The sequence below is a fragment of the Muntiacus reevesi genome, chromosome 5, assembly GCF_963930625.1.
Source record: "Muntiacus reevesi chromosome 5, mMunRee1.1, whole genome shotgun sequence".
NCBI lineage: Eukaryota > Metazoa > Chordata > Mammalia > Artiodactyla > Cervidae > Muntiacus > Muntiacus reevesi.
In genome coordinates this window covers 11,293,459-11,318,064 of record NC_089253.1, presented here as the reverse complement: position 1 = coordinate 11,318,064, position 24,606 = coordinate 11,293,459, and the positions used below count along the sequence as shown (strand labels likewise).

The window sequence follows — 24,606 nt, the reverse complement described above, 5'->3', positions numbered from 1 at the left end:
ATTTCCTAGCATTATGGTCTTTTCCAGTGAGTCAGCTCTTCGCATCAGATGGCCAAAGTATTGGAATTTCAGCTTCAGCTTCAACATCAGTACTTCCAATGAGTATTCAGGGTTGATTTCCGTTAGGATTCAGTTCAGTTCAGTTGCTCAGTCATGTCCGACTCTTTTGCAACCCCACAGACTGTAGCATGCCAGGCTTCCCTGTCCATCACCAACTCCAAGAGCTTGCTCAAACTCATGTCTGAGTCAGTGATGCCATCCAACCGTCTCATCCTCTGTTGTCCCCTTCTCCACCCACCTTCAATCTTTCCCAGCATTACGGTTTTTTCCAATGAGTCAGTTCTTCACATCAGGTGGCCAAAGTATTGGAGTTTTAGCTTCAGCATCAGTCCTTCCAATGAATATTGAGGACTGATTTCCTTTAGGATGAACTGGTTGGATCTCCTTGCAGTCCAATGGACTCTCAAGAGTTTTCTCCAGCACCACAGTTCAAAAACATCGATTCTTTGGCATTCAGCTTTACTGATAGTCCAACTCTCACTTCCATACATGACTACTGGAAAAACCATAGCTTTGATTACATGGACCTTTGTTGGCAAAGTAATGTCTTTGCTTTTTAACATGCTGTCTAGATTTTTCATAACTTTTCTTCCAAGGAGCAAGCGTCTTTTAATTTCATCTGCAGTGATTTTGGAGTCCCCCCAAAATAAAATCTGTCACTGTTTCCATTGTTTCCCCATATATTTGCCATGAAGTTTTGGGACCAGATGCCAAGTTATTAGCTTTTTTAATATTGAATTTTAAGCCTACTTTTTCACTCTCCTCTTTTCACTTTCATCAAGAGGCTCTTTAGTTCTTCACTTTCTGCCATAAGGGTGGTGTCATCTGCGTATCTGAAGTTATTGATATTTCTCCTGACAATCTTGATTCCAGCTTGTGCTTCATCCAGTCCAGCATTTCACACGATGTACTCTGCATATAATTTAAATAAGCAGGGTAACAATATATAGCCTTGACATACTCCTTTTCCAATTTGGAACCAATCTGTAACTCCATGTCCGTTGTTAGCTGTTGCTTCTTGACCTGCATACAGATTTCTCAGGAGGAAGGTCAGGTGGTCTGGTATTCCCATCTCTTTAAGGATTTTCCACAGTTTGTTGTGATCCACACAGTCAAAGGCTTTGGTATAGTCAGTAAAGCAGAAGTAGATGTTTTTCTGGAACTCTCTTGCTTTTTCGGTGATCCAACAGATGTTGGTAATTTATCTCTGGTTTCTCTGCCTTTTCTAAATCCAGCTTGAACAACTGGAAGTTCACAGTTCACGTATTACTGAAGCCTGGCTTGGAGAATTTTGAGCATTACTTTACTAGCATGTGAGATGAGTGCAGTTGTGTGGTAGCTTAAACTTTCTTTGGGATTGGAATAAAAACGGACCTTTTCCAGTCCTGTGGCCACTGCTGAGTTTTCCAAATTTGCTGGCATACTGCGTGAAGCACTTTCACAGCATCATCTTTCAGGATTTGAAATAGCTCAGCTGGAATTCCATCACATCCACTAGCTTTGTTCATAGTGATGCTTCCTAAGGCCCACTTGACTTCACATTCCAGGATGTCTGGCTCTAGGTGAGTGATCACACTATTGTGATTATCTGGGCCATGAATATCTTTTTTGTATAGTTCTTCTGTGTATTCTTGCCACCTCTTCTTAATATCCTCTGCTTCTGTTAGGTCCATACTATTTCTGTTCTATACTGTGCCCATCTTTGCATGAAATGTTCCCTTGGTATCTCTAATTTTCTTGAAGAGATCTCTAGTCTTTCCCATTCTATTGTTTTCCATTATTTCTTTGCTTTGATCACTGAGGAAAGCATTCTTACCTCTCCTTGTTATTCTTTGGAACTCTGTATTCAGATGGATATATCTTGCCTTCTCTCCTTTGCCTTTAGCTTCTCTTCTTTTCTCAGCTATTTGTAAGGCCTCCTCAGACAACCATTTTGCCTTTTTGCATTTCTTTTTCTTGGGGATGGTCTTGATCACTGCCTCCTGTAAAATGTCACAACTGGTTTGATCTCCTTGCTGTCCAAGGGTCTCTAAGAATCTTCCCTAGCACCACAGTTCAAAACCATCAATCCTTCAGGTTGTTGGCTGGGGCCAAATCTTGGTGCCAAAATGGCAACCTCTAGCAGAGCACAGGCTAATGAATATATGCTGGGGCCTTTGCTACCACTGTTCTTCTCACTGTAAGCCACAGCTGAACCCCACCTTCCCAGGAGACTTGCAAGATCCCCAGGTAGGTCTGGCCCATACTTCAAGAGGGTCACTGCTTTGCCCCAGATCCTAGTGCTCAGGAAACATTGTTTATACCCTCCAAGAGAGTAGTCTCTGTTTCCCCTGCTGCTGCTGCTGCTGCTAAGTCACTTCAGTCATGTCCGACTCTGTGTGACCCCATAGACGGTAGCCCACCAGGCTCCCCCGTCCCTGGGATTCTCCAGGCAAGAACACTGGAGTGGGTTGCCGTTTCCTTCTCCAATGCATGAAAGTGAAAAGTGAAAGGGAAGTCACTCAGTTGTGTCCGACTCAGCGACCCCATGGACTGCAGCCCACCAGGCTCCTCTGTCCATGGGATTCTCCAGGCAAGAGCACTGGGGTGGGCTGCCACTGCCTTCTCCATCTGTTTCCCCTAGGCCTGTGCAACTCCTGCACTCTAGTCCCACTGGCCTCCAAAGCCAAATGTTCTGGGCTCCTCCTCATGATGACAGACCGCAGGCTGGGGAGCCTGACATGGGGCTCAGAACTTTCAATCCTATGGAAAACCTCTGCAGTCTAATTATTTTCCAGTTTGTGGTTTGCCACCTAGCAGGTATAGGATTTGATTATATTGCAAAAGTGATCATCCTACTGTCTTATTGGATGTAGAATATCTTTGGATATAGAAAGAATCTATGGATGCAGAATATCTTCTTTGGATGTTCCAGTCTCTTTTGTTGATGGTTGTTCAGCAGTTCGTTGTGATTCTGATGCTTTTGTAAGCAGAGTTGAGCTTAAGTCCTTCTACCCCACCATCTTGCATCTTGTCTCCTCTCTCCTACAGTGCTCTCCATTTGACAATTCTATCGGGGGTTCCCAACCTTGGCTGCACACAGGAATCATGTGGAAAGGTTTTCAATATTCCAGTGTTGATGCCCCGGTTGCAGTCAGGCCCAGTAAGGACTCTCTGTTACTGGGATCCAGGCATCAGTATATTTAAAGCATACAAAGTGATAAAATGTGCAGTTAAAGTCCAGAACCACTGCTTCAGGGGATCAGGAGAATATTAGTAATATGTTTAAAAGCAACAAACAAATAAAAGTTCCCTGAAATTGTCTTTAAAGAGATACTGATTATGATGGACTATTGTTTACCTGCTCCTCTCAGCACACTGGTTGACCTATCTGGCTTTGTTATCTCCCGACTGTATTTCCTTCATGTAAAACCTCATTAGACAGCTATTTGAGTTCTATGCTCCTGAGTTTCCAAAACAGAACACCTCTGGACAAAACATCATTTGTATCACTTGATGGAAATCAGAATAATCAAAACATATTTCTATGAAAGCTGCTTGTGAAGCAGCAACTATGCTTTTTCACCAAAGAAAAAGTTCAGGAAAGTTCATCTTGCTAATCAAATATTCAAACAAATCTGGAACTCTTAAGTGACAATTGGGAAGAAATAATTTAGGCTGAGATATAACACACTGAGGATAGAGAAGACATATGGGGAAGTCAACCACTGAAAGCCATGTAGTAGAAGGCTTCTGGCAAGTCTCCGTGTGTGACAAAGCCACTCTGTCTTAGATCCTGCAGTTATAGACACTGGAAACTGAATCAGTTGCATCTTTTAAAAACCAAATCTTCGAAAAAGGTTTTTGCTTAAAATGTTATTTACTTTAAAGATGGATTTCTGCTACAAAAAATCATAGATCAGAGGTAACTGACTGCTCTGCGCTAGGCTCAATATTAAGTGCTTCATGTTCATTACTGCATTTAATGAATGAACCTATGAGGTAGGTGATGTTATCCCATTTTATAGATGAGGCAACTAAGGTGCAGAACTTTTACATAACTTTCCCAGTGTTATAGGATGAGCAGGTAAGTCCAAGAATGACACGAGTTTATACCTGCCAGAAAAAATAGTCAAAGTAATCTCCACTGACAATATTATAGAGTTCTCATAAAGACAACTAGCCACTAAGAAAAAGACTTTTTTTTTTAATAAAAAGGGATGAACCACAATAGATAGACATCAATAGAAAGAAGATTTGCAAAAATTCAAAGAATGATGTGTGGGCACCAAAAGCATGATCTATATTAGAATAGTCACAACAGAAACACTGGATTTGTCTAACTTCCCAAGGAACAAATACTTGTAGTCACCCTTCAAGAACTAGTTTGTAAATAGTGACAGTGCAGTAAAGTCCATTTAAAAGTCCAGTGAAGTTTAACAGGGGAAAGGCAAGGTTATAAACTACTCTAAGCACCACATAAAATTCCTGAAGCCCCAGTAAATAATCTTTTAGTATTTCTGCTTTCTTTTATTTTTGAGACAAATTTGAAGTAGGGGTTTCTAATTTCATTGCAATGATAATGTGCTTAAAATTGAAGGAAAATGGTATAAAGATTTTAATCCATTTCTCTTTATTACTCTGATATCATGTCCTTAATTGATTTTGCTTTTTACTCAACTGTCACTCTTCTTTCCCCTTTCTTCTATTTGAGCTCACCCAGCTAATCATGATCTCCTTTATCATATATGACTGCCTTTATTTTTATTTCAAAACTGCACATGAAGAAGAAAGTATTTTAAAAGCATTTCCTTTGAAAGTAGTTGTTATGAACAAGCCTGCTAAACGTTTGCAAATTAAGCTGATAAATTGGGCACCCCACTCTTAGATGTCAGTATGCATCTCAATCCACATGGTCACGTGGCTCAAATTAAAGCACACACATTTTCCTGGTAAGTTATTTTTTTAGATTAAAAATGTATTCTATATTATGTATGCTACATCTAAATCTGAATAATACAACTGAATACAACAGTGACAAACTCAACTTTTATTGAAATCCTACTCTATGCATGGACTTGAGTTTAGATAGCTCCTGGAATTTAAAGATAAGCTAAATATTTTGGATAATATTGAATGATGATTATTAAACAAGAAAGAATGTTGTACATAGTATTTTGCACAATAACAATGGTCATCAGTTGTTGAGTATTTCTAATTACAGGCAATATCTAATTGTTGTTCCTAATGCTTCTGACCAGTGATTACTATCATTTTTTTATTGAGTTTTTCTATCTGTAAAATGTGTATGAGCATGCATTCTCATATGCACTAGAGTATATATTTGCACAAATGTGATAAAACATATTTATTATAAAGTGTAATCAAATGTTGATATTAGAAATGATGAGAAAATATAAAGAAAAAGCATCTGGTACTTCATAGATCATCTTTAGCATTTCCTGGGAGAAAGCTCTCATACTAGAAAAGACAACTAATTATGCTGTGTGGCAGAGGCCACTGGAAGTCCCCAAATATTTATTGCCCTTTCCTTCCATAGGATGGGATCTTCAATTTTTATCTGGGCCCATGTCAGCTCAGAATGAAGATTATATATGTTTGATCATCCATTGCAGCTAGGTGTGGCTTTGTGCCTGAGTTCTAATCCTTGGGATACAATGGGAAATCGTGTTTCCAACTTCCCAGAGGTGCTTTTAAAGGGAGGAACCATGCTGTAATTCTGCCCACCTGCTTCTTGTTATGTCATCATAGAGGCTATGTGCACAAAGGCAACATGCAAGGATGGTAGAGCAAGTGGAGAGGGTGCTTAGATCCACTTAAGACCTTGTAGAGCAATTCAGATTTTCCAGTTCTGGAAACTCACTCATGGACTATTATAGGGGGGAGAAATACATTTCTGTCTTACAAAAGCACTGTTATTTTGGTCTCTGTAAAATGTATATGAAAATATATACTAAGTAATACACCATGCAAGACAGTTACTACTCCTACTTGAGGGAAAAGATGAGGGAAAAGTATCAGAGAAGTTAGTTTTCCAAGGTTAGCCAGTTAATGTATGGTAGGATCAAAAGAGCCCAGTATCCACCCTTTTTCCACTGAAGGAGGCAACTTCCTGTGAGAAAACACTATAAAATCAAGGAGGAAGAAGACATTAGTTGTGCCTAGAAGGACTGATGAGGGCTTCCTGACAGAGGTGATAATTTAATGGGATCTTAATATATGGACAAGGAGGATAAGACTTTCTAGGCGAATGGAATAGAGCAAACAGCAGGGTGATAAGAAAGCATAGACAGGGCTCAGGAAAAGCTTGTGACTCGTTTTTGTTAAGTGATCACTATTGCTTCTTGGTTTTATTTATTCAACACACATTTCAGAGTACCAACCATAAAAGTAGGCACAGAACAAGGGGTACAGCAGTGAAAAAAGATATCTACAAATTCTCAAACACATGCAAAGATGATATTACTGGACCACAGAAAGGTCTAAATCTCATATCAAGCAAACAAGGTCTTCTTAATCAGACTCAGCCTTACCCTTCCAGCCTCATGCTACACTGCTGCTCTACGCTTCAGTCACACAGAAGTCAGGACATATGAGTTTCCAGATGTATGATCTTTGCCCATACTGTTTCCTCTTCCTAAAATGTATTTCCTCTACTTTGCCTGGATACATCTTACTCTTCAAAGAGCCAGCTAAAATTCTACCTTTCCATGACTTCCTCAAATGAGATGGCTGTTTATAGCATATTCCCTTAAAGCAGTTTCTAAACATCTTCGTTCATTCATTTATTCAGCCAGCCAATCCAGCAAAAATATGCCAGTTTATAGAGGTACAATGGTGGGAAAGATGAAGTAAATTTTCCCTTATGTGCTTGAGGTGTTTATATTCTAGGAAGAAGTATCAGTCATTAGAGAACAGCTATAAGGGGTGTGTGTGTGTGTGTGTGCGCGCGCGTGCACTTAGCCATCAGTTATGTCTGAGGTACAAGGTAGCATGAGAAATTCGGGGGCTTCCCAGGTGGTGTTAGTGGTAAAAAAAAAAAAAAAAAACCCACCTAGCAATGCAGAAGACATAACAGACATGGGTTCCATCCCTGGGTTGGAAAGATCCCCTGAAGGAGGGCATAGCAACCCACTCCAGTATTCTTGTCTAGAGAATCCCATGGACAGAGAATCCCATGGACAGAGGATCCTGGCAGGCTACAGCCCACAAGCCCACAAAGATTTGGATACAACTGAAGTGACTTAACACAAACACATGATAAATTCTATGAAGTGAAAGCAGAATCTGAAGTAGAAGCATCTACAGGGGACGCTACGCCTAACCTTAGCTTCCCTGAAGAAGCATTATTTAAAGCTGAATTCTTTTGGATGAGTTAGAATGAACCACGCTATCACTATGCATTATCTGCTAGATTCCAATAGACCATGAGAGACAATGCTTTTTAAAAGCATCCTATATGATTAAAGAAACAACACAAGGACTAAATGCTGGCTCAGATTAATTCTAAGTGTGTTACACTGTCTGTAGTGAGTCCCTATAGCTTTATTTCATGCTTCCTGCATGCAGTATTTCCTACCCTACTCTTTACCCCAGGTGTCTGCTAGCATCTCTCAAATTTTAGTGTGCATAAGAATCACCTGGGATGCTTGTAAAAACATAGACTCCTTGGCCCTTACCTCAGAGATTCTGATTCTTTAGTCCAGAGTGGGGCTGGAGATTTTGCAATTCTAGTAATCTGCCCGGGAAATTCTGAGGCTACCAGTTCAGAGACTGCCTCTTGAGTAGCAATGTCATGCAGAAACTATACAAATCTTTCCCGGGATTTTCTACCTTGTTCTTAAGCTGCGCTATCAGGCTGAGCTCCTTGGAGCAGCAGCGGCTTCTCTGCCTAGGTATGTGCAGCATGTACCTTCAGGGTGACCCACATCCATCAATTACATTCTTCCCTTGGACACCTGTCACTTTCTCACTGCTTCCCATCTTAGGTCTGATATGACAAGCCCACGTGCAGGGAGTGATGGGTACGCTGAGGAACAGTTCTGAGTAGAGTGGCCAGCAAAGTGCCCTCTATAAGGGAACCACAAGGAAAAAAGATCAAAGTAGATTTTTGAATGGATAAGTAGATCAGCACTCTTCTACCTATTCCTTGATTTTTTAAAAAAGGAATTATTCCAGTTTATATGGGAGTTTTACAATGTCATGAAAATAAAATTATAGGAGAATCAGTGAACTTTTAAGAAAACTTTCAGTATTGTTTGCATTTGCCTCCATGCGTGTCACGTAAAAGAACCTTCAAATTGAACAAACATTTAAGGGCCATGAGGACAGGGACCATGTCTTCCATGTGAACATACCCCACAATTTCCCAGGAGAGTGATGATTATTTAGATGATTTAAAAATACTCAAGTGGAAGAAGATGGCAATGAAACCAACTCATAAAAGTAGGGAGGGTAATTATATCATTAACTAGATTTTATATATATATAAAACACCTAGAATAAAATGTCCCTTCAATAAATATTAGTTCCCTTCCTCTCTCTTTCTTAATATCTAGAAATGCTCTGTCCAATAGAAGTTTCTGGAATGATGAATATATTCTATATCCACACTGCTGAATATTGTACTCACTAACCATGTTGGCTACTGAGCACTTCAAATGTGGCTAGTAAGACTGAGGAACTTAATTTTAAATTTTATATTAATAAATTTAAATAACCACACGAGGCTTATAGCTACTGTCTTTGAGAGAACAGGTCTAAAAGTCTGGCCACTAAATATGTCTCTATCTGTTGATTGTTTTTCCTATAGATACATTTCCTATGCATATGTTTAAGGAGAACACGTGAAAAGGGCAGTTGACCCAAGTGCAGACCAAAAGATGTGGTGAAAGAACAAAGACACATGGATCTGAATCAAAAAAGGAAGTTTCTGCCATACTGACTAGCTTCTCAAACTTTAATATGCATATAAATCACTGATGCTCTTCTTGAAAACACAGATTTAATAAGTCTTCAGTGGGAACTTAAGATTCTGTGCTCATTAGCTTCCAGCTAATAATGATGCTGCTAGTCAATGGGTCACATTTCAAATAGCAAAGATCTAGATGGAGGTAGGCCCATGGCCCTACCTAACTGCTACTGGCCCTGTAGCTGAACCAGCTATTTCTTGTCTCAGGAACTCCAAATTAAGTCAAAGGCATGTTCTGTTTTATCAAAAGGACCCCTCCACCGAGTCTTATGATGAACAATTATTAAGCATCTTCTATATCCTGGGAAGAATAATAACTTCTGAAAGGCACATATTATTATTCTCATTTAACAAATAATAAAAGAGTGGTTTTGATGGATAATTTGACTTAACCAAAACTCAGGCAAGTACTAACTAGCAGAGGTGGGCTTACAACCCAGTTGCTTCTGAACTCAAAGCCTAGTCTCTCTCATTAGACTTTTGTTACACAAAGTGTGATGCAAAGTGTGATGCACAACTGAACATCAGCTTCACCTGGAAGCTTATTAGAAATGAAGACTCTCAGGGCCCATTTCCAAACCTACTAAATCAGTATCTGCTTTTTATGATCTCTAGAAGATTTTTACCTACATTAATATTTGAGAAATACTATGATGTTCCATCTTTTGCCTTTTAGAGCAAAGTAACAAATGGAAAGGGATCGGCTGGGTGTGGCAGTTGAGAAATGGACTTAAGTTGGCTAGTTTGACTGTGGACCAAATATTGATAGCTTTGCCTCTATTGCTAAATTCCTATTGCCTGCTGGGCATAGTTAAGCCAGTATGAAGCTGTTTTCTGGCAGATAAGGATTTTTCATCTCTAGATAATACTACAAGTCCAACAGATAAAAATATCAACACCACAGTTTTAACAGTGTTCATGGGAAAAACCACAAAAAGAAACAAACTTGTTTGCTGAAAAGTAAATATACTAAATGGACTTCCCAGGTGGCTGAATCTGCCTGCCAATTCAGGAGATGTGGGTTTGATCCCTGTGTTAGGAACATCCCCTAGAGAAGGAACTGGCAATCTACTCCAGTATTCTTGCCTGGAAGAGGAGCTTGGTGGGCTACAGTCCATGGGGTCGTAAAAGAGTCAAACCTAACTTAGAAAATTCACTAAAATCATCAAAGTCTTCCTAACTATTTCACCACTAGAGTTGTTCAAAGAAACAAACAATTCTGCTTTCTCTCCGTTCATGGATAACTCTGAAAAACCATCCAATTAAAAGTGAATAGTAGCCTAAATCACAAGGGTCTATTATTGTACAAAGTGACTCAAATAAATTCATGCCTAACTGGTCAGTTCTATGACCAAGCGCTTGGTCATCCCCTCTCCACAACACAGCAACTTCCTCCTCAGAGGGCTCTTACTTTCGGTTTCCTGCCCCTGGGATCAATGAGAAATGCCATTTATTAACCTCGCTTAATAACACCTCCTAGTCTCCAGCCCATTCTTTGGTTCTCAACTGAACCTCACTGCTAATTTGATTGCTTCTCTATGTCCCTGAGTCCACATTATCTCTTCTCTCATTCCCTTCTCTTCCCACCAACCTTCACTCACACTGCCAGCCTTTCCTTCGTCTTTTTTATCCCCATTAAATACTCTATTGTCCTCTGCCCCAGAGTTATAGCTCCATCTGCACCCAGTGACCTTTCACATTTAAAGTGCTCTATAAAAATCTCACTGGGAATATTATAAGAATATTATGATGGTTCTTAAATAGCTTTTATATAAATGATCTTCTTGGCAGTCAAATATCAATACGATGGATGATGCTACTAAGGACCCTTAACATTTTTGTAACCTAACTCTTTCCTCTCCTTCTCTCTCTCCCTCACTTTCCTGGGAGGGAAGACACAGTTCTGAAATTTCTGGAACAAATTTCCTTGTCTCCACTATTATTTCCATCTCTGGAAACAAAGTTTCAGACAACGAAGTATCTCACAGGGAAGTAAAATCATCATACTGCGAATACTTGCTGGATGTTCCTTTTATTTTTCCATATTTTCCCTTAAACATCCTCAATAATGTAGACACCCATTCCCTGTATCAGTTGAATCAGGTCCCTTTGATATTTTAATTGTTTATTCTTAATACTTTTAAAGACCAAGATTCTTTCATTTTTAACTATTTTTTCCTTTTTTTTTTTTTGTTACAGTGGGTCATATACACATTCTTAGCCATTTTATTCAACATTTTGGTGAAATTAAACAAGAAGTTAGTTTCCTGTTCAGCAAATATTCACTCCTTCCTCCACTCTGAACTTGGCAATATGACTTGCTTTAACCACTAGGGTATTAGTGGATATGATGTGAGCAGAGTCTATAACTGGGCTTGTGTCTTGGGCGTGTCCTCCTTCATCACAATTAAAATAACACACTTTGGGTAGTCATGTCCCACCCCCTGGGCCCCAGAATCAAATATGTGAGGCAGTAATACCCAGCCAACTTGGCAATCTTCAGCCTGAAGCGGCTAGCTCAGCCAACCAGCAAACTCTTATGGAAGAAATAAATACTTACTGTTATACATCATTGGTTTTGTGGTTGCTGGTTACACACCAAAAACTGACTGCTATGTGGAGTAACAGTAAATGGTAGGTCAAACTCTACCATTTTCTAGTTGAGCTAGAATAACTATATCTGTAAGATGAGAGGTTTGCATCCATTGAAATCCAAGTTACTTAACAAGATTCAAAACTCATGAGTTTTGAGTCTACCAGTTCCCACGGTATATTTCCAGAAAACAGGTCAAAATATAACCACTATGAAATGAACACTAAAGAAGAATGGAGGGAAACAACATTCTAGAACCTCTCTAAATGTGTTCTCCTAAAGCAGGAAGAAGGGTATTTGTTGGGATTGTGTTGATCACAGAACTCAGAGAAGTCTAAGTTAAGTCAAGGGAGAAGCACTGATATAGTCAAGAGAGGAGGTTTCCATGCCAACTGGCTCCAGAATGCTACCTTTTCACCAAGTCAGCCTACGGGAGCTGATCTTACAGGTAACACACAGGCTCTACTCACTCTGAACCTCTAAGAACAGAGTATTTTTCATGCCTGTCATAAGACAGTATTCAATATATAACGTGTGATGTGCTCAGTCAGTCGTGTCTGACTTTTTTGCAACCCCATGGACTGTAGCCCTCCAGGCTCCCCTGGCTGTGACATTTTCCAGGCAAGAATACTGGAGGGGGTTGCCATGCCCTTCTTCAAGGGGATCTTACCAACCCAGGGATCAAACCCATCTGTTACATCTCCTGCATTGGCAGGCGGGTTGTTTACCACTGAACCACCTGGGGAGCCCTCAGTGTATAATGGGGAAGCATAAAATGATTGAGTGAAACACGGAAACTACACAGTGTTGAAATGGGGATTTTCACTTCTTGCCTTTCCCTCACTGATTTTAACTTTCATATAGGGGATTCCTGCTTGTCTGTACTATGTCTCATTTAAGGTCCTAAACTATCATGACTTCATACAACAATGAGTTTACCTGAGGCATTCATGCTTAAGAACTTCAGTGACCCCTTCATTACTGGTTTCATTAATGTAAAACCACTTACAGAGTTCTAAGATCCCTTAACTTACCTTCCTTTAAAAAAAAAAACAAACCAGAATTTCCTTTGAATATCTTTTGTACCTTTACTAGACAGTTGCTTAAAACTTTCCTTTGACCACAGATTTCCTCCTGTTGTTTGACTCCTGTCCGCATGTATGGCTGGGAGTCATTTCTGCAAGAATCATATATTTCTAAAACCAAACTTGCTAATTGGCAAGCTTAATACACTAACTTATAATGAAATTATTTTTGAGGCGGACTTAGTTAAAAATTGTAATGTAGGTAATATTTTAAAGAAGGGAATATTCTTATGCAAAATGACTGAAATGCTCTGGGGAACTCTGAAATTGTTTCTTCATTAAAAAGAGCTGAAATTATGTGAACAACTAGAACGTGAGACAGAAAAGAGGAAAACAAAGTATAGAACACCAGGGAATGAGAAAATAGACCACAAAAGGAACAGTGATTAGTTCAAGGTCACTGAGTGAATCAGGAACAAAGAGGAGGGTTAGGCCTATGTCAATCGCAATGTGTGCTCAATATGCCATTTTTCAATACACAATACATTTATAGTTCTGAGACATGGGGGAAGATATTAATATTTAAAGTTCTCTTGGAATCTAGCATGTGTTATGAAATCATCAGTGTTTACTGAATAAAACAATAATATACCCTCATTAACCAGAAGTTAACAAAGCATAATTTCACATACATAACTGCATTAAGATCCTCACCAACACCTCGGGGGTTGATATTGCAATTCCTATCTTATTGATCAATTTAGGTCCAGAAAGAGTAAATGAATAGCTCAACGACACATTGCCATAAGAACTGGGATAGTTTAGCCATATTTAGCAAACTTCCCTAAAGATCCTACTCTTAAGGAAACTCAAAGAGGGTTTGCATTATGTACAAAAATGTTGATAATTTTTAAAAATCCCTTTGAGGAATTCAAAATCATATATTAAAATTTATATTTAGAGCATGCATTTTGTGATGACTTGGTCAGGTGGGATGGGAGCAGGGAGAGAGGCTCCAAAGGGAGAGGGTATATCTATTTATTTATTATATATCTACATATATATCAATAACCTTAGATATGCAGATGACACCACCCTAGTGACAGAAAGCAAAGAGGAATTAAAGAACCTCGTGATGAAGGTGAAAGAGGAGAGTAAAAAAGCTTACTTAAAACTCAACATTCAAAACACTAAGATCATGGCATCCAGTCCTATCACTTCATGGCAAATAGATGGGGAAAAAAGTGCAAACAGTGACAGACTTTATTTTCTGGACTCCAAAATCACTGTGGATGGTGACTGCAACCATAAAATGAAAAGATGCTTGCTCCTTGGAACAAAAGCTAAGACGAACCTAGACAATGTATTAAAAAGCAGAGACATCACTTAGCTGACAAAGGTCTGTATAATCAAAGCTATGATTTTTCCAGTAGTCATGTATGGATGTGAGAGTTGGATCATAAAAAAGACTAAGTGCTGAAGAATTGATGCTTTTGAACTGTGGTGCTGGAGGAGACTCTTCAGAGTCCCTTAGAGAGTATGGCAATCAAACCAGTCAATACTAAAGGAAATCAACTCTGAATACTCATTGGAAGGACTTGCTTCCAATGCTGTCGCCACCTGAAGTAAAGAGCTGACTCACTGGAAAAGAGCCTAATGCTTGGTAAGATTGAGGGCAGGAGGAGACGGGAACAGCATAGGATGAGATGATTGGATGGCATCACCGACTCAATGAGCATGAGTTTAAGCAAACTCTGGGAGACAGTGAAGGACAGGAAAGTGGTGTGCTGCAGTCCATGGGGTTGCAGAGTCGGACATGACTGAGCAACAATATAGAACCTAAAGGGATAAGGTGGGGAAGGAAGTGGGAGGGAGATCCAGGATGGGGGCTACACTTGCATACCTATGGCCAATTCATGCTGATATACGGCAAAAAATTACAATATTGTAATTATCCTCCAATTAAAATACACTAATATTAAAAGTGCTCCTAAAACAAACAAACAAAAAACAAACTAACAACAATATATATAATTATTACTGATCTGCACTATTGTATGGCAGAAAACAGCACACTAGTGCAATTATCTTCCAATTAAAAAATACATTTTAAAAATACCAAAGAATTGATATTTAAGAGAACAAGAACACTTCAATTAATTTATTATATTTGGCCGATTTTACTACCTAATTAGTTGGGATACCAATCGAGCATGCTTGTTCAAAATTCTTAGATTTCTATTGATAAATTATTTGTACACGAAAGCATCTGGAAGTTAGTTATAAGAACCCTAAAGAAGACTTTGAAATAATATGGATCTACTGCAAATAAGCAGTCCTACTTACAAAATCAAGTCTCTGGGCTCTATGTCTACTTCTTCAAAGCATGCTCATCTGCTTTGGATGATGCCAATGGGTATAGTAGAGATTTACTATAATAAAGACATAGAATCCTTTTATATATGTATTATATATAATATATACAATTATACATACAATTATATACGTGTGTGTGCACACGCGCTCATGCGCGCATCCCTCTCCCAAGAGTATTGAAGCCCCTGTGACAAATTGTCTTCCACCCAAAGCCGCATGTTGCCAAGGGTTAAGTGAGAAAACTGTTCTTAAGCTGAGAGGCAGAAAAGGAGGGCGGGAAGGTGGAAACAAGCAGTCACAAGATCAGAGTTAAGTAAGACCGCACACTCTACAGCCAGGACACCCAGGTGCCTTCTTGGTTCAGCTTTTTCCTATGCAATTCCGAAACAGTTACTTAATCTCTTTATTACTCAGTTTTCTCATCTGTAAAATGGAGAAATCAATAGTACCTGTCTCATAAGGTTGTTATGAGGATTAACCGAGTTTATATTTGTTAAGCACTTAAAACAATGTCAGTATACAGTAATCCAGATATTTGTTGTTTAGTCATTAAGTCATGTTAAACTTTTTCGTGACCCCATGGACTGTAGCCCACCAGGCACCTCTGTCCTGGGATTTTCAGGCAAGAATATTGGTGTGGGCTGTCATTGCCTTCTCCAGGGGATCTTCCTGACCTAGGGATTGAACCCACATCTCTTGCATTTGTAGGCAGATTCCTTATCACTGAGCCACCAGGAAAACCCAATCCAGATACAAATCTTTGATAAATAAAGGAAAGCAGAAAGAGTGTGAGAGAGAATAGGAACATTATGTGTCTTTAACAATTGCTTTGCTTCCTTCCAACAGAGTCCTTTACTTTCCACAACTGGGGCCACTCGATTCCTACCAGTAAGCTTAACCCCATTTCCAGCATGACCCCAAATGACTCTTATTCAGAGAGACGTAAGAAGCCCTAGTTCAGCAGTTCAGGTGATTCAGCATGAAGTCAAGCTTGCTGTTATTCTTGTCCTGACCCTGTGTCCCAGTTTTAATCACTTGTCCCTGTAACCAAGTCCCAGCCTTGTACTCCAGTTCTGGCACCCCGCTCCCCTGCGGCCCAGCCTGGCTTGCAGAATCTGCTCAAGATTTTCAGTTCCTCTGAGGCAGGTGTTTCCCAAAGGAGAGCCTTTAGACTAGACATGCTTTGGTTGGTACACATAGAGCTTGAACTTCTGAGAGTTAGTTGCCTGCAAAACTGTATAAAAAATTCAAACTTCTGACTTCTCTTGAAAAATGGAATGATCTGGGAACTCTTGGTCCCATTTCCCTTTGGGACCCACCTAGTGGAGCCAAGTTGCTGCTACATTCCCCCACCTTTGGAAAGTCATGTGCTCTCTATTCCCGACTCTCCCCCTGCTTCCTGATCCATCTGTTTCTGTGATTTGCTTGGTCCTTGTGGGCATCAGAGGTTAGGGCCTAAGACTGAGAACAGCCAGTACTCACCAAGCACTTTGTACTCATTTAATCAAAGATCACGTTGTATTTGTTCTTGTCCATTATGCCTGCAGCCCTTCTCATTGCCTCAAACCTTTTATTTGCAGGCATCTGAATCTGTCCTATCATTCTAAATTACTCTCCTCTACCATATCGGTTAGGGCCACTCACGAAGCTCTGGGAGACCTCCCTAAGTCAACCACTCACCCACACTGTGCTTTGCCTCACATTTCAGTCACTCCCACCCAGCCAGACACTGTTGTTGAGAATTTTGGCCATCATAGTGGTTATATTTCAGAATAAGAACCTGGAGCTTTACTGACCTGCCTGTTCCTATTATCTCATGCTCCATGTTTCTATAAAACCATACATCTTATTGTATATTAATATATAGATAGATATAGATAGACTTTCCCTTCACAAAGTTTTGCTCCAATTCTTATTAGCAGCTTAGCAAAATCCATCAAGTATTTATTGATCACATATTATATCCAGATTACCCAGATTCTATTAAAGAAATTGATTTGGGTATACCTTTACTAAGAAACCCGAAAAGTTTGTTTATCTTTTGACAGACCATTCAATCTCTTTTCAGTGAACACCAAAGAAACTAATAATATTTGATCATTGTCAGCTTGTTTTTTCCTCATGATAGACCCTTGTGTTTTACAAAACAATGAATGAAAGAGGAAAATATCAGCATGCCTAAGCTGTTAGAAAATTTCTAAAGAAAATGCACAAAGCTCATTCTATACATCATTTCATGAGATTATCTGGATTGGCTGAAACTGAATATGTACTGCATTTTAAATCCTGTTGATTAAGTTCTACCAGTTTTTAAAGATAGTCTTAATAAAAATGTTACTTACATAAGGAATCGTGTCCAAAGTGTCTGTGTTGACAATTATAGGAGCAGGGCTGGCCTAAAAAAGAGAAGTAGAAAAATTTTTTAAATAACAAGTAGTCTATTCTGAGACAGGATCTGTTAACTTATTTAACCAAGAGCTCAACAATATTTCTTGAGAACCTGCATGGGTACTATGTCAGGTGCTAGGGGGATAAATGAAATGAATCAGGGTTCCCTTCACCCTCCTTCCTTCAAATATTTGTTTGCTACATTGACCACATAATAAAATGAAATAAGCACAGAACTGAAAAGGCAAGGATGTGAGGATTTGTGCAGTGTAAGAGGCAATGACTTCTAATAACTTTGGCAAGGAGTCGAACATTTCTTTATGAAATGGCTGTGCTAAAGGATTTTGATTTTTTTCTCTCATGGAAGCAAAATTAAACCTAACACTATAACTCTTTTCTTTAAACTGGCTTTTGTGAGGATATTGTATACAATGCAAAATAGAAGCATTCACTTTTTGACATTTTACATATGTTCACCTATTTCATATGCTGGGTCATATTTTTTTCTTTATCATTTATATACCTCTGAAAATATGCTTTAGAAACCCTTAGGTAGAAAATTAAAAATTAGTCAAACATGGCAGAAAATTGTATTAGATATGCTAAAGTTCTTTTTAAAAAAAAAAAAAAACTACAAAATGCAGCCATTCCTTTTAAAGATGAGTAGGAATCTGTGTAAAACTGATATAGGAGTGCTACAAGCCAAGTCATTAGAAAATAAAAGATCGCAATCTATTTGCATCAGCCAATCTGACTTCATGAATATTGAGCAGATCTATTTTCTGGTTTCTAGACTTTTCACAGCAACTTTTCTTTCATTCCCCTAAGGATCTTTAATCTCCTTCCCAAATTGCAGATTTCATTTAGATAGAGGAAATGGTCTCACCATGATTAATCGGGAGCTGTCCTATACTTCACGGTAGTTTGCGCAAGTGCCCAACTTTGGGGACATTTCATTAACTGTGCCCTCTGGAGTTAACAAGAGTTAACAGCTTTCTAATGTCAATCTATGCCTATGGGATCCTAATCGAAAGACAAAACACATGGCAATCCAGCAGATTTTATAGAACGGAGTTCCAAGTTTTAACTAAAATCATTGGTCATTGAAAACACGACCTTGCTTCACATGTCTACATAGTGGGTCAACTAAATATTCATGGTTTATTTGTTAACTCCTAATAGCAAGTACTTTGTGGATAAACACGGGCTTTGGAGAAAGTTTCCACTGGAACCTACCCCAAAACTGTTAAGCCTGTGGCACAGGGAGATGAACATGAGGTGAGTCAGAAGACCTGGGCTCAGGTTTGGTTTAACAACTTCCTGATTATACGATCTTGGGGCTCAGCAACCTCTTGGTAATCTGATCTGGAGGTAAGCCCACTAACTCTCTTTGCCTCATTTTCCTTCTCTGTAAAATGGAAATAGGAATAATCACTTTCTAAAAAGGTTGTCTGAAGAATAAATGAGGTGCTATATTTGAATGGACTTTATAAATGTAAATTTCACAATCAATATTAAATAGTGTTACTAGATAATGACCTTAAAGATGGACTATCATAAGGATATAATGTTACTGGACGGTTTGTGCACTGTTTCTGTCCCTGTAATCTCAATGCTATGCTAGTGTCACAGTTGCACTAAAGAGAGCTGATTAGGTCGTGAAAATCACCATTTATTAAATACATATTACTTGTCCATTTATAATAATATGCATATATATCCTCATATAATCTCCACAAAACCATACTGATGAGGCATTATTGTTAATATCCCTATGATACAGATGAGAAAACTGAGGTTCAGAGAAAATGAGAGCTGAGATTTCACAGCAGCCTCTCTGACCTCAAAATCCATTTTTCCACACTACGCTGTTTTATGAGTCCATTGCCTAGGGGTCTCTACCACTGGGGATCTACAGTTATTTGAGATCTCTAACTAGACAAGCCAGTAACAACACTCAGGCAAAAGACCACCTTGAAGGTAAGAAATACTGCAGGGTCTTGCATAGTAGATGTTGAAAGCCACCTGGTAATTCCTTAATGGTTTCTGGTTTTTAGTTTTGATGATGTTTCTTCTATGCTTTCTAATTGGCTCCTGGGACTCCCAAAAGACTTGCATCTTGTTTCCTTGACTAGACTACTGAAAACTTTCTGAGCATCACACCCAGTTCTTGTATTTCTCCTTGTTATCTACTATACTTTGATCAAAAAAATATGCTTTGGTTTGATTTGGGACTTTCAACTCATTATACCCTCTTATAAATTGCATTCATGTGGTCTGGAAATAAATTTTATACATAGATCCAGTCCCTATACAACGCCATTTATCACTTTTGTATGTTTCTGTTGCTATTTGCCATTTCATGGATGTAAATTTGTTCTTTCCAGTTAGACACTTGCAACAACAAGGATTATTTATTTTCCTAGAATTTTTCACAGCACCTGGGTACACAGAAAGAGCTCAGTAAATACTTAGAAAATATTGACTAAGTGAAGCTATAAAGTATAGTACACAGGAAATATCTCTTTGTAAGATCTGGAAAGCATTTCTGAGATAATTTTATGTTACCAACAAAACTGATGACTTTCCAATATCTACTATCATCTTCTTTCTTTAACCAGTCATTAACATTGAATTATCCAGTTTTTTGAAATAATAATTAGTTCATAAATGCAGGATGTAAAGTCTGTGAACCTTGAAGTACAATCTGTGTAATGTGAAAAGCTCACTGCTCCTTCTTGGTGCTAAAAAGATCTAGAAGCGCAGTTAATTCCTACATCTATGGCAGTCACTAAAAATGCACGAACGAATGTCTGTGGGTTGTGTGAGCACACACATACATCACATGCATCTGACACTGGCAACTCCTTGATGCGAGTGCCAAGAAGACGCCAGGGTGGGCTGTTCTGAATAACACAATGCCCCCACTGAGCTGCTACATGAGGCTTTCTGAAAACCCCATTGCTCTGCTCCAGAACCCTCAGAGCCCTCCCCCAGACCATTTTCTCAGAAGCTTCTTATAATCTGTCGGGTGCTCAACGGCGCACAGGAGCAGAGAATAAGTGCCCCAAGCGGGAGCAGTAGAGAGGACAGGAGAATTCTAGGCATGGCCCATGAATGTGCTTTTCTCACCAGATGCTGTGTTGGCTTGCCCTGCTTCCCGTTTCTTTTCTCGCCTCTGAGACCATGTGAGTCCACGCCTACTTTGGTTTCTGCATGTGAAAACCAGTTCCCCAGGTACACGTTGATAGCTATAGCACTAAGCGTCATCTCCACACTGCCTTGCCATACACACCCTCTCTCTCCATACTGAATATCCTCTTTAGTGAAACCCCTAAATCAAATGGATGATTTAGCAGATTTCAGCATTTCCCTTCAAGATGCTAATTTCCATTAACTGGAGAGTTATCAGTACCAAATATGATAAAAGAAGACCTTTAAATCAGAAGCTTGAAGGCTTGTCTGAATGTAAACATAAAGGCTTAAGAAAATGAATCTCACTTGGGTGACCCAAACTATAAGACATGAAGGGCTTGCCTTTTATATTACATTCTCTTCCATGTGGAAAAAGCCAGTTTACAGGAAGAGGGAAGAAGAAAGCTAATCAGAGGGAAGAAAGAAGGAAGCAGAGAAAATACTGATACAATCCAAATTAATAGATCAAGTTATTCATAAATTCCTGTTACCTCTCTGTCCTTGAATTCCATGGGATAGTCAAATAGTACATCATTAACTTTGCTCATGATAGGAAATGAAAAACTAAACATCTATCGCTTGCCACCAAGATAATGTAACTAATAAAGAGTCTTACATAATGAATGCACATTTTCAAAGGAGTTCATTAATTCCAACTGATGTTACATTTGTTAAGTGCCAGATGTGTGAAATACCTCTGACATAATGGGCAGGTGGTCACCAAGCCAGAGGAAGCCTCTTCAAGCAAGGTATTGGCAGGGGTGGTAGAGAGGCTGGTGGGTCAAATAACATAGTCTGTGACGCTTACTGCTGAAAAGCACAGGCCAACCAGTGGGAAGGTCAGAAGACAATCCAGGCCTATACTTAAACTTTTTTTTAAAGGGTTTTTTTGGTTTGTTTGTTTGTTTTTTAATGTGGACCACTGTTTAATGTCTTTTATTGAATTTGTTACAATATTGTTTTGTTGTTTTTTTTTTCCTGGCCACAAGGCATATGGGATCTTAGTTCCCTGACCAGGGATTGAACTCACATCCCCTGCACAGGAAGATAAAAGTATTAACCACTGGACCACCAGGGAAGCCCCTATAACTAAACTTTTAAGCAGCAAAGTAGAAACGAAGAGAAACCCACACAGCTATGTGACCTAAATACACTAGGAACCGAATAAAAACATTGATGTGGCTAGGGATCGTGCAGGGATCTCAGCTGACCTGGAACATGCCAGCAGAAGGCAGCTGGCTGTCAGTAGGCCAACTTAAACAGGAGGTAAAATATGACAAGAATAACTCGTGAGCTGTTTTGGGGGCCCAGCATCTTTGGCTTATCTTCTCAGACTTAAAGAACAAGGCTCCTGCAGAGACAAGAAGTAACACAGGCTCTTTCTATAGTGTGGCATGCAGACTAAAATGGAAGCCACTGAAAATTTTAAAGCGAGCCCATTTGTGTGTGTATATGATTGTAGTGAGACATGTAGAGATCTCAGAAGCTCAAGATAAATATTAGCTGGCATAGATTGACTGCTCCAAGATATCACAGTAATTGTCCTTTAGCTTCATAATCACAAAGAGGGCTGCCATCGGGGTGAACCCTAATCAGATCATGTCCCAATTCCAACCAGGGAAATAGAACATGGGGGTTACTACCCACATACCCCATCAGGCCTGAAATAAGAGGTCTGCCATTAAATATTGAATTGGTATGCAAAAAGCCAAACTCAGGATAATTTTATTTTTATTAGGTTTTCTTCCTAATCCTCTATTACGTTGGCCCATTTTGGAAATTCAAAAATGTGATGTGGTTGGGGGTGGGAGGACTCCTGCCTCAGTTCACTGCCTCTAGTTCTCTGCTTTCCTGGAATCCTTTCTCTTCTCTCCTTGAAAGATTGCTTGCAATTGCTTGGTTGAGCATCATCACTACCTGGAATCTTGAGGTAGTGACGATCTTTCAAGTAGATCTTTCAAATTCCGGTATGTCCTTCAAGTAAGATTAGGACTCTGCCAATAACTAGGGATGTGTGACTCCCCCCAACAGATTGCAGGAAAGAAGGAGAGAAAAGAAAGGGTTCCAGTAAAGCAGAGAACTAAAGGCAGTAAACTGAGGCAGGGGTCCACTCCACCCCCAACCACATCACATTTTTAAATTTCCAGAATGGGTCAACATAATAGAGGAACAGGAAGAAACCCCATTACAACCAGTTACCTGATATAGTAACACTGGGATGGACAATACTAAAGGCAAGCACTTTACTACACCTGTTTACAAATTTACTTAATCATCAAATAACCCAATGAGACACTGCTGTTCTCAATTTACAGGTGAGAAAATACAGGTTAGGTAACTTTCCCAAAGTCATACATCTGATTAAAAAATCCATCTTCAAACCCAAATAATCTGACAGTCTGGCTCAGAGTTTCTGCTCTTTTTTCTAAGCTATATTTTATTTTTTAACCGTTAAAAAAATTGAAGTTCAGTTAATTTACAATGCTGTTAGTTTCAGGTGTGCAGAAAGTGATTCAGTTATGCATATCTACAGACACATGTGCAATATTCTTTGCCATTATAGTGAAAGTGAAGTCACTCAGTCATGTCCAACTCTTTGCGATCCCATGGACTGTAGCCTACCAGGCTCCTCCACCCATGGAACTTTCCAGGCCATTAAAGGTTATCACAAAATACTGAACACAGCTCCCTGTACTATACAATAGGTACCTGCTTTTTATCTATTTTATATATAGCAGTGTGTGTGTGTTTTAACCCTCCCCACCAGCCAGAATCCATGCTCTTGACAATCATGCTCTACTACCTTTCAGAACGGGAACAAACTCTAACAGAACTCTCTGGATTGTAATGATGACTATTCACCAACACCTCAGAGGCTAGGTGAAAGCCAAATTAGACGTCTACCTCCATCTGGGATGGTTCCAGAACCCTGCCCTCCTCACACCAGGACAGTCCGTGAGCCCTAGTGCATTGTGTGAACAAGACTGTAGATGCCTCAGGAGAAGGTTAAGTACAGGCACACTCAGGCTGACTGAATCAGGATTTGTTTTTCTTTGAGTAAGTTCCAAAGAAAATCACTGCTAAATGACTGATTGAACACATATTGATGGCTACATGAGAGAGGAAAAACAAAACAGGAAGAACAAATCTACTCTAGAAACGTAAAACTTTGAAGATGAGACCTTAAGAATCATTCTACCCTTCATTTTACAAATATGAAATGGAGACAGAGAAAGGAAGTGGCATGCCTCAGAGCTCATAATCGTTCGGTATCAAAACAGAAGATAGGATAACAGCAGCAACAAGAATGACAATAACAAAATATTAAGCACTCGTTGAAGATGACTATGTTCCAGCAGTTGTGATAAATACTTGAGATACATCAGTGCATTTACTTCTCAAGATATCCTAAGGAAAACCTTATCATTCTCATTAAAAAAAATAATAATAATAAGGCTCAAAGTGGCTAAACCACTTGCCTGACGTCAGAAATTCTAAGAGGTACCACAGTGTGAAATTTGCTCAATTGTGTCCAACTCTGCAACCCCATGGACTATACAGTCCATGGGATTCTCCAGGCCAGAATACTGGACTGGGTAGCCTTTCCCTTCTCCAGGGGATCTTCCCAACCCAGGGGTCGAACCCAGGTCTCCCACATTGAGGGCAGATTCTTTACCAGCTGAGCCACCAGGGAAGCTAAAGAATCCTGGAGTGGGTAGCCTATCCCTTCTCCATGGGATCTTCCCGACCCAGGAATCAAACTGGGGTCTCCTGCATTGCAGGCGGATTCTTTACCAGCTGAGCTACCAGAGAAGCCCCAAACCGGGTGTCCAACCCAGGCCTTTCCAAGCCCAGAACACAAGCTGGCTCCTGCTTCCTTCTCCTGAGATTTTCCAGGTAAGGCTTAAAAAAAAAAAAAAAAAAAAAAAAAAAAAAAAAAAAAAAAAATGCAGTAATTTTCTGCCCTGAAAATGGCTAGTTTCTCTTTCCCAGTCTGA

The 24,606-nt window shown here is 39.4% G+C and overlaps 1 protein-coding gene across 5 annotated transcripts in view; it reads right to left on the bottom strand.

The window, feature by feature from the left end:
- The window catches only part of DLG2 (discs large MAGUK scaffold protein 2), a 2,219,272-nt gene that overhangs the window by 847,001 nt on the left and 1,347,665 nt on the right, over positions 1 to 24,606 (bottom strand). For all 5 annotated transcript variants that reach the window (XM_065936970.1, XM_065936964.1, XM_065936965.1 and 2 more), the window contains one exon: positions 17,368 to 17,421. In XM_065936970.1, the coding sequence (XP_065793042.1) occupies positions 17,368 to 17,421 (54 nt within the window). The remainder of the gene's footprint in view (positions 1 to 17,367; positions 17,422 to 24,606) is intronic.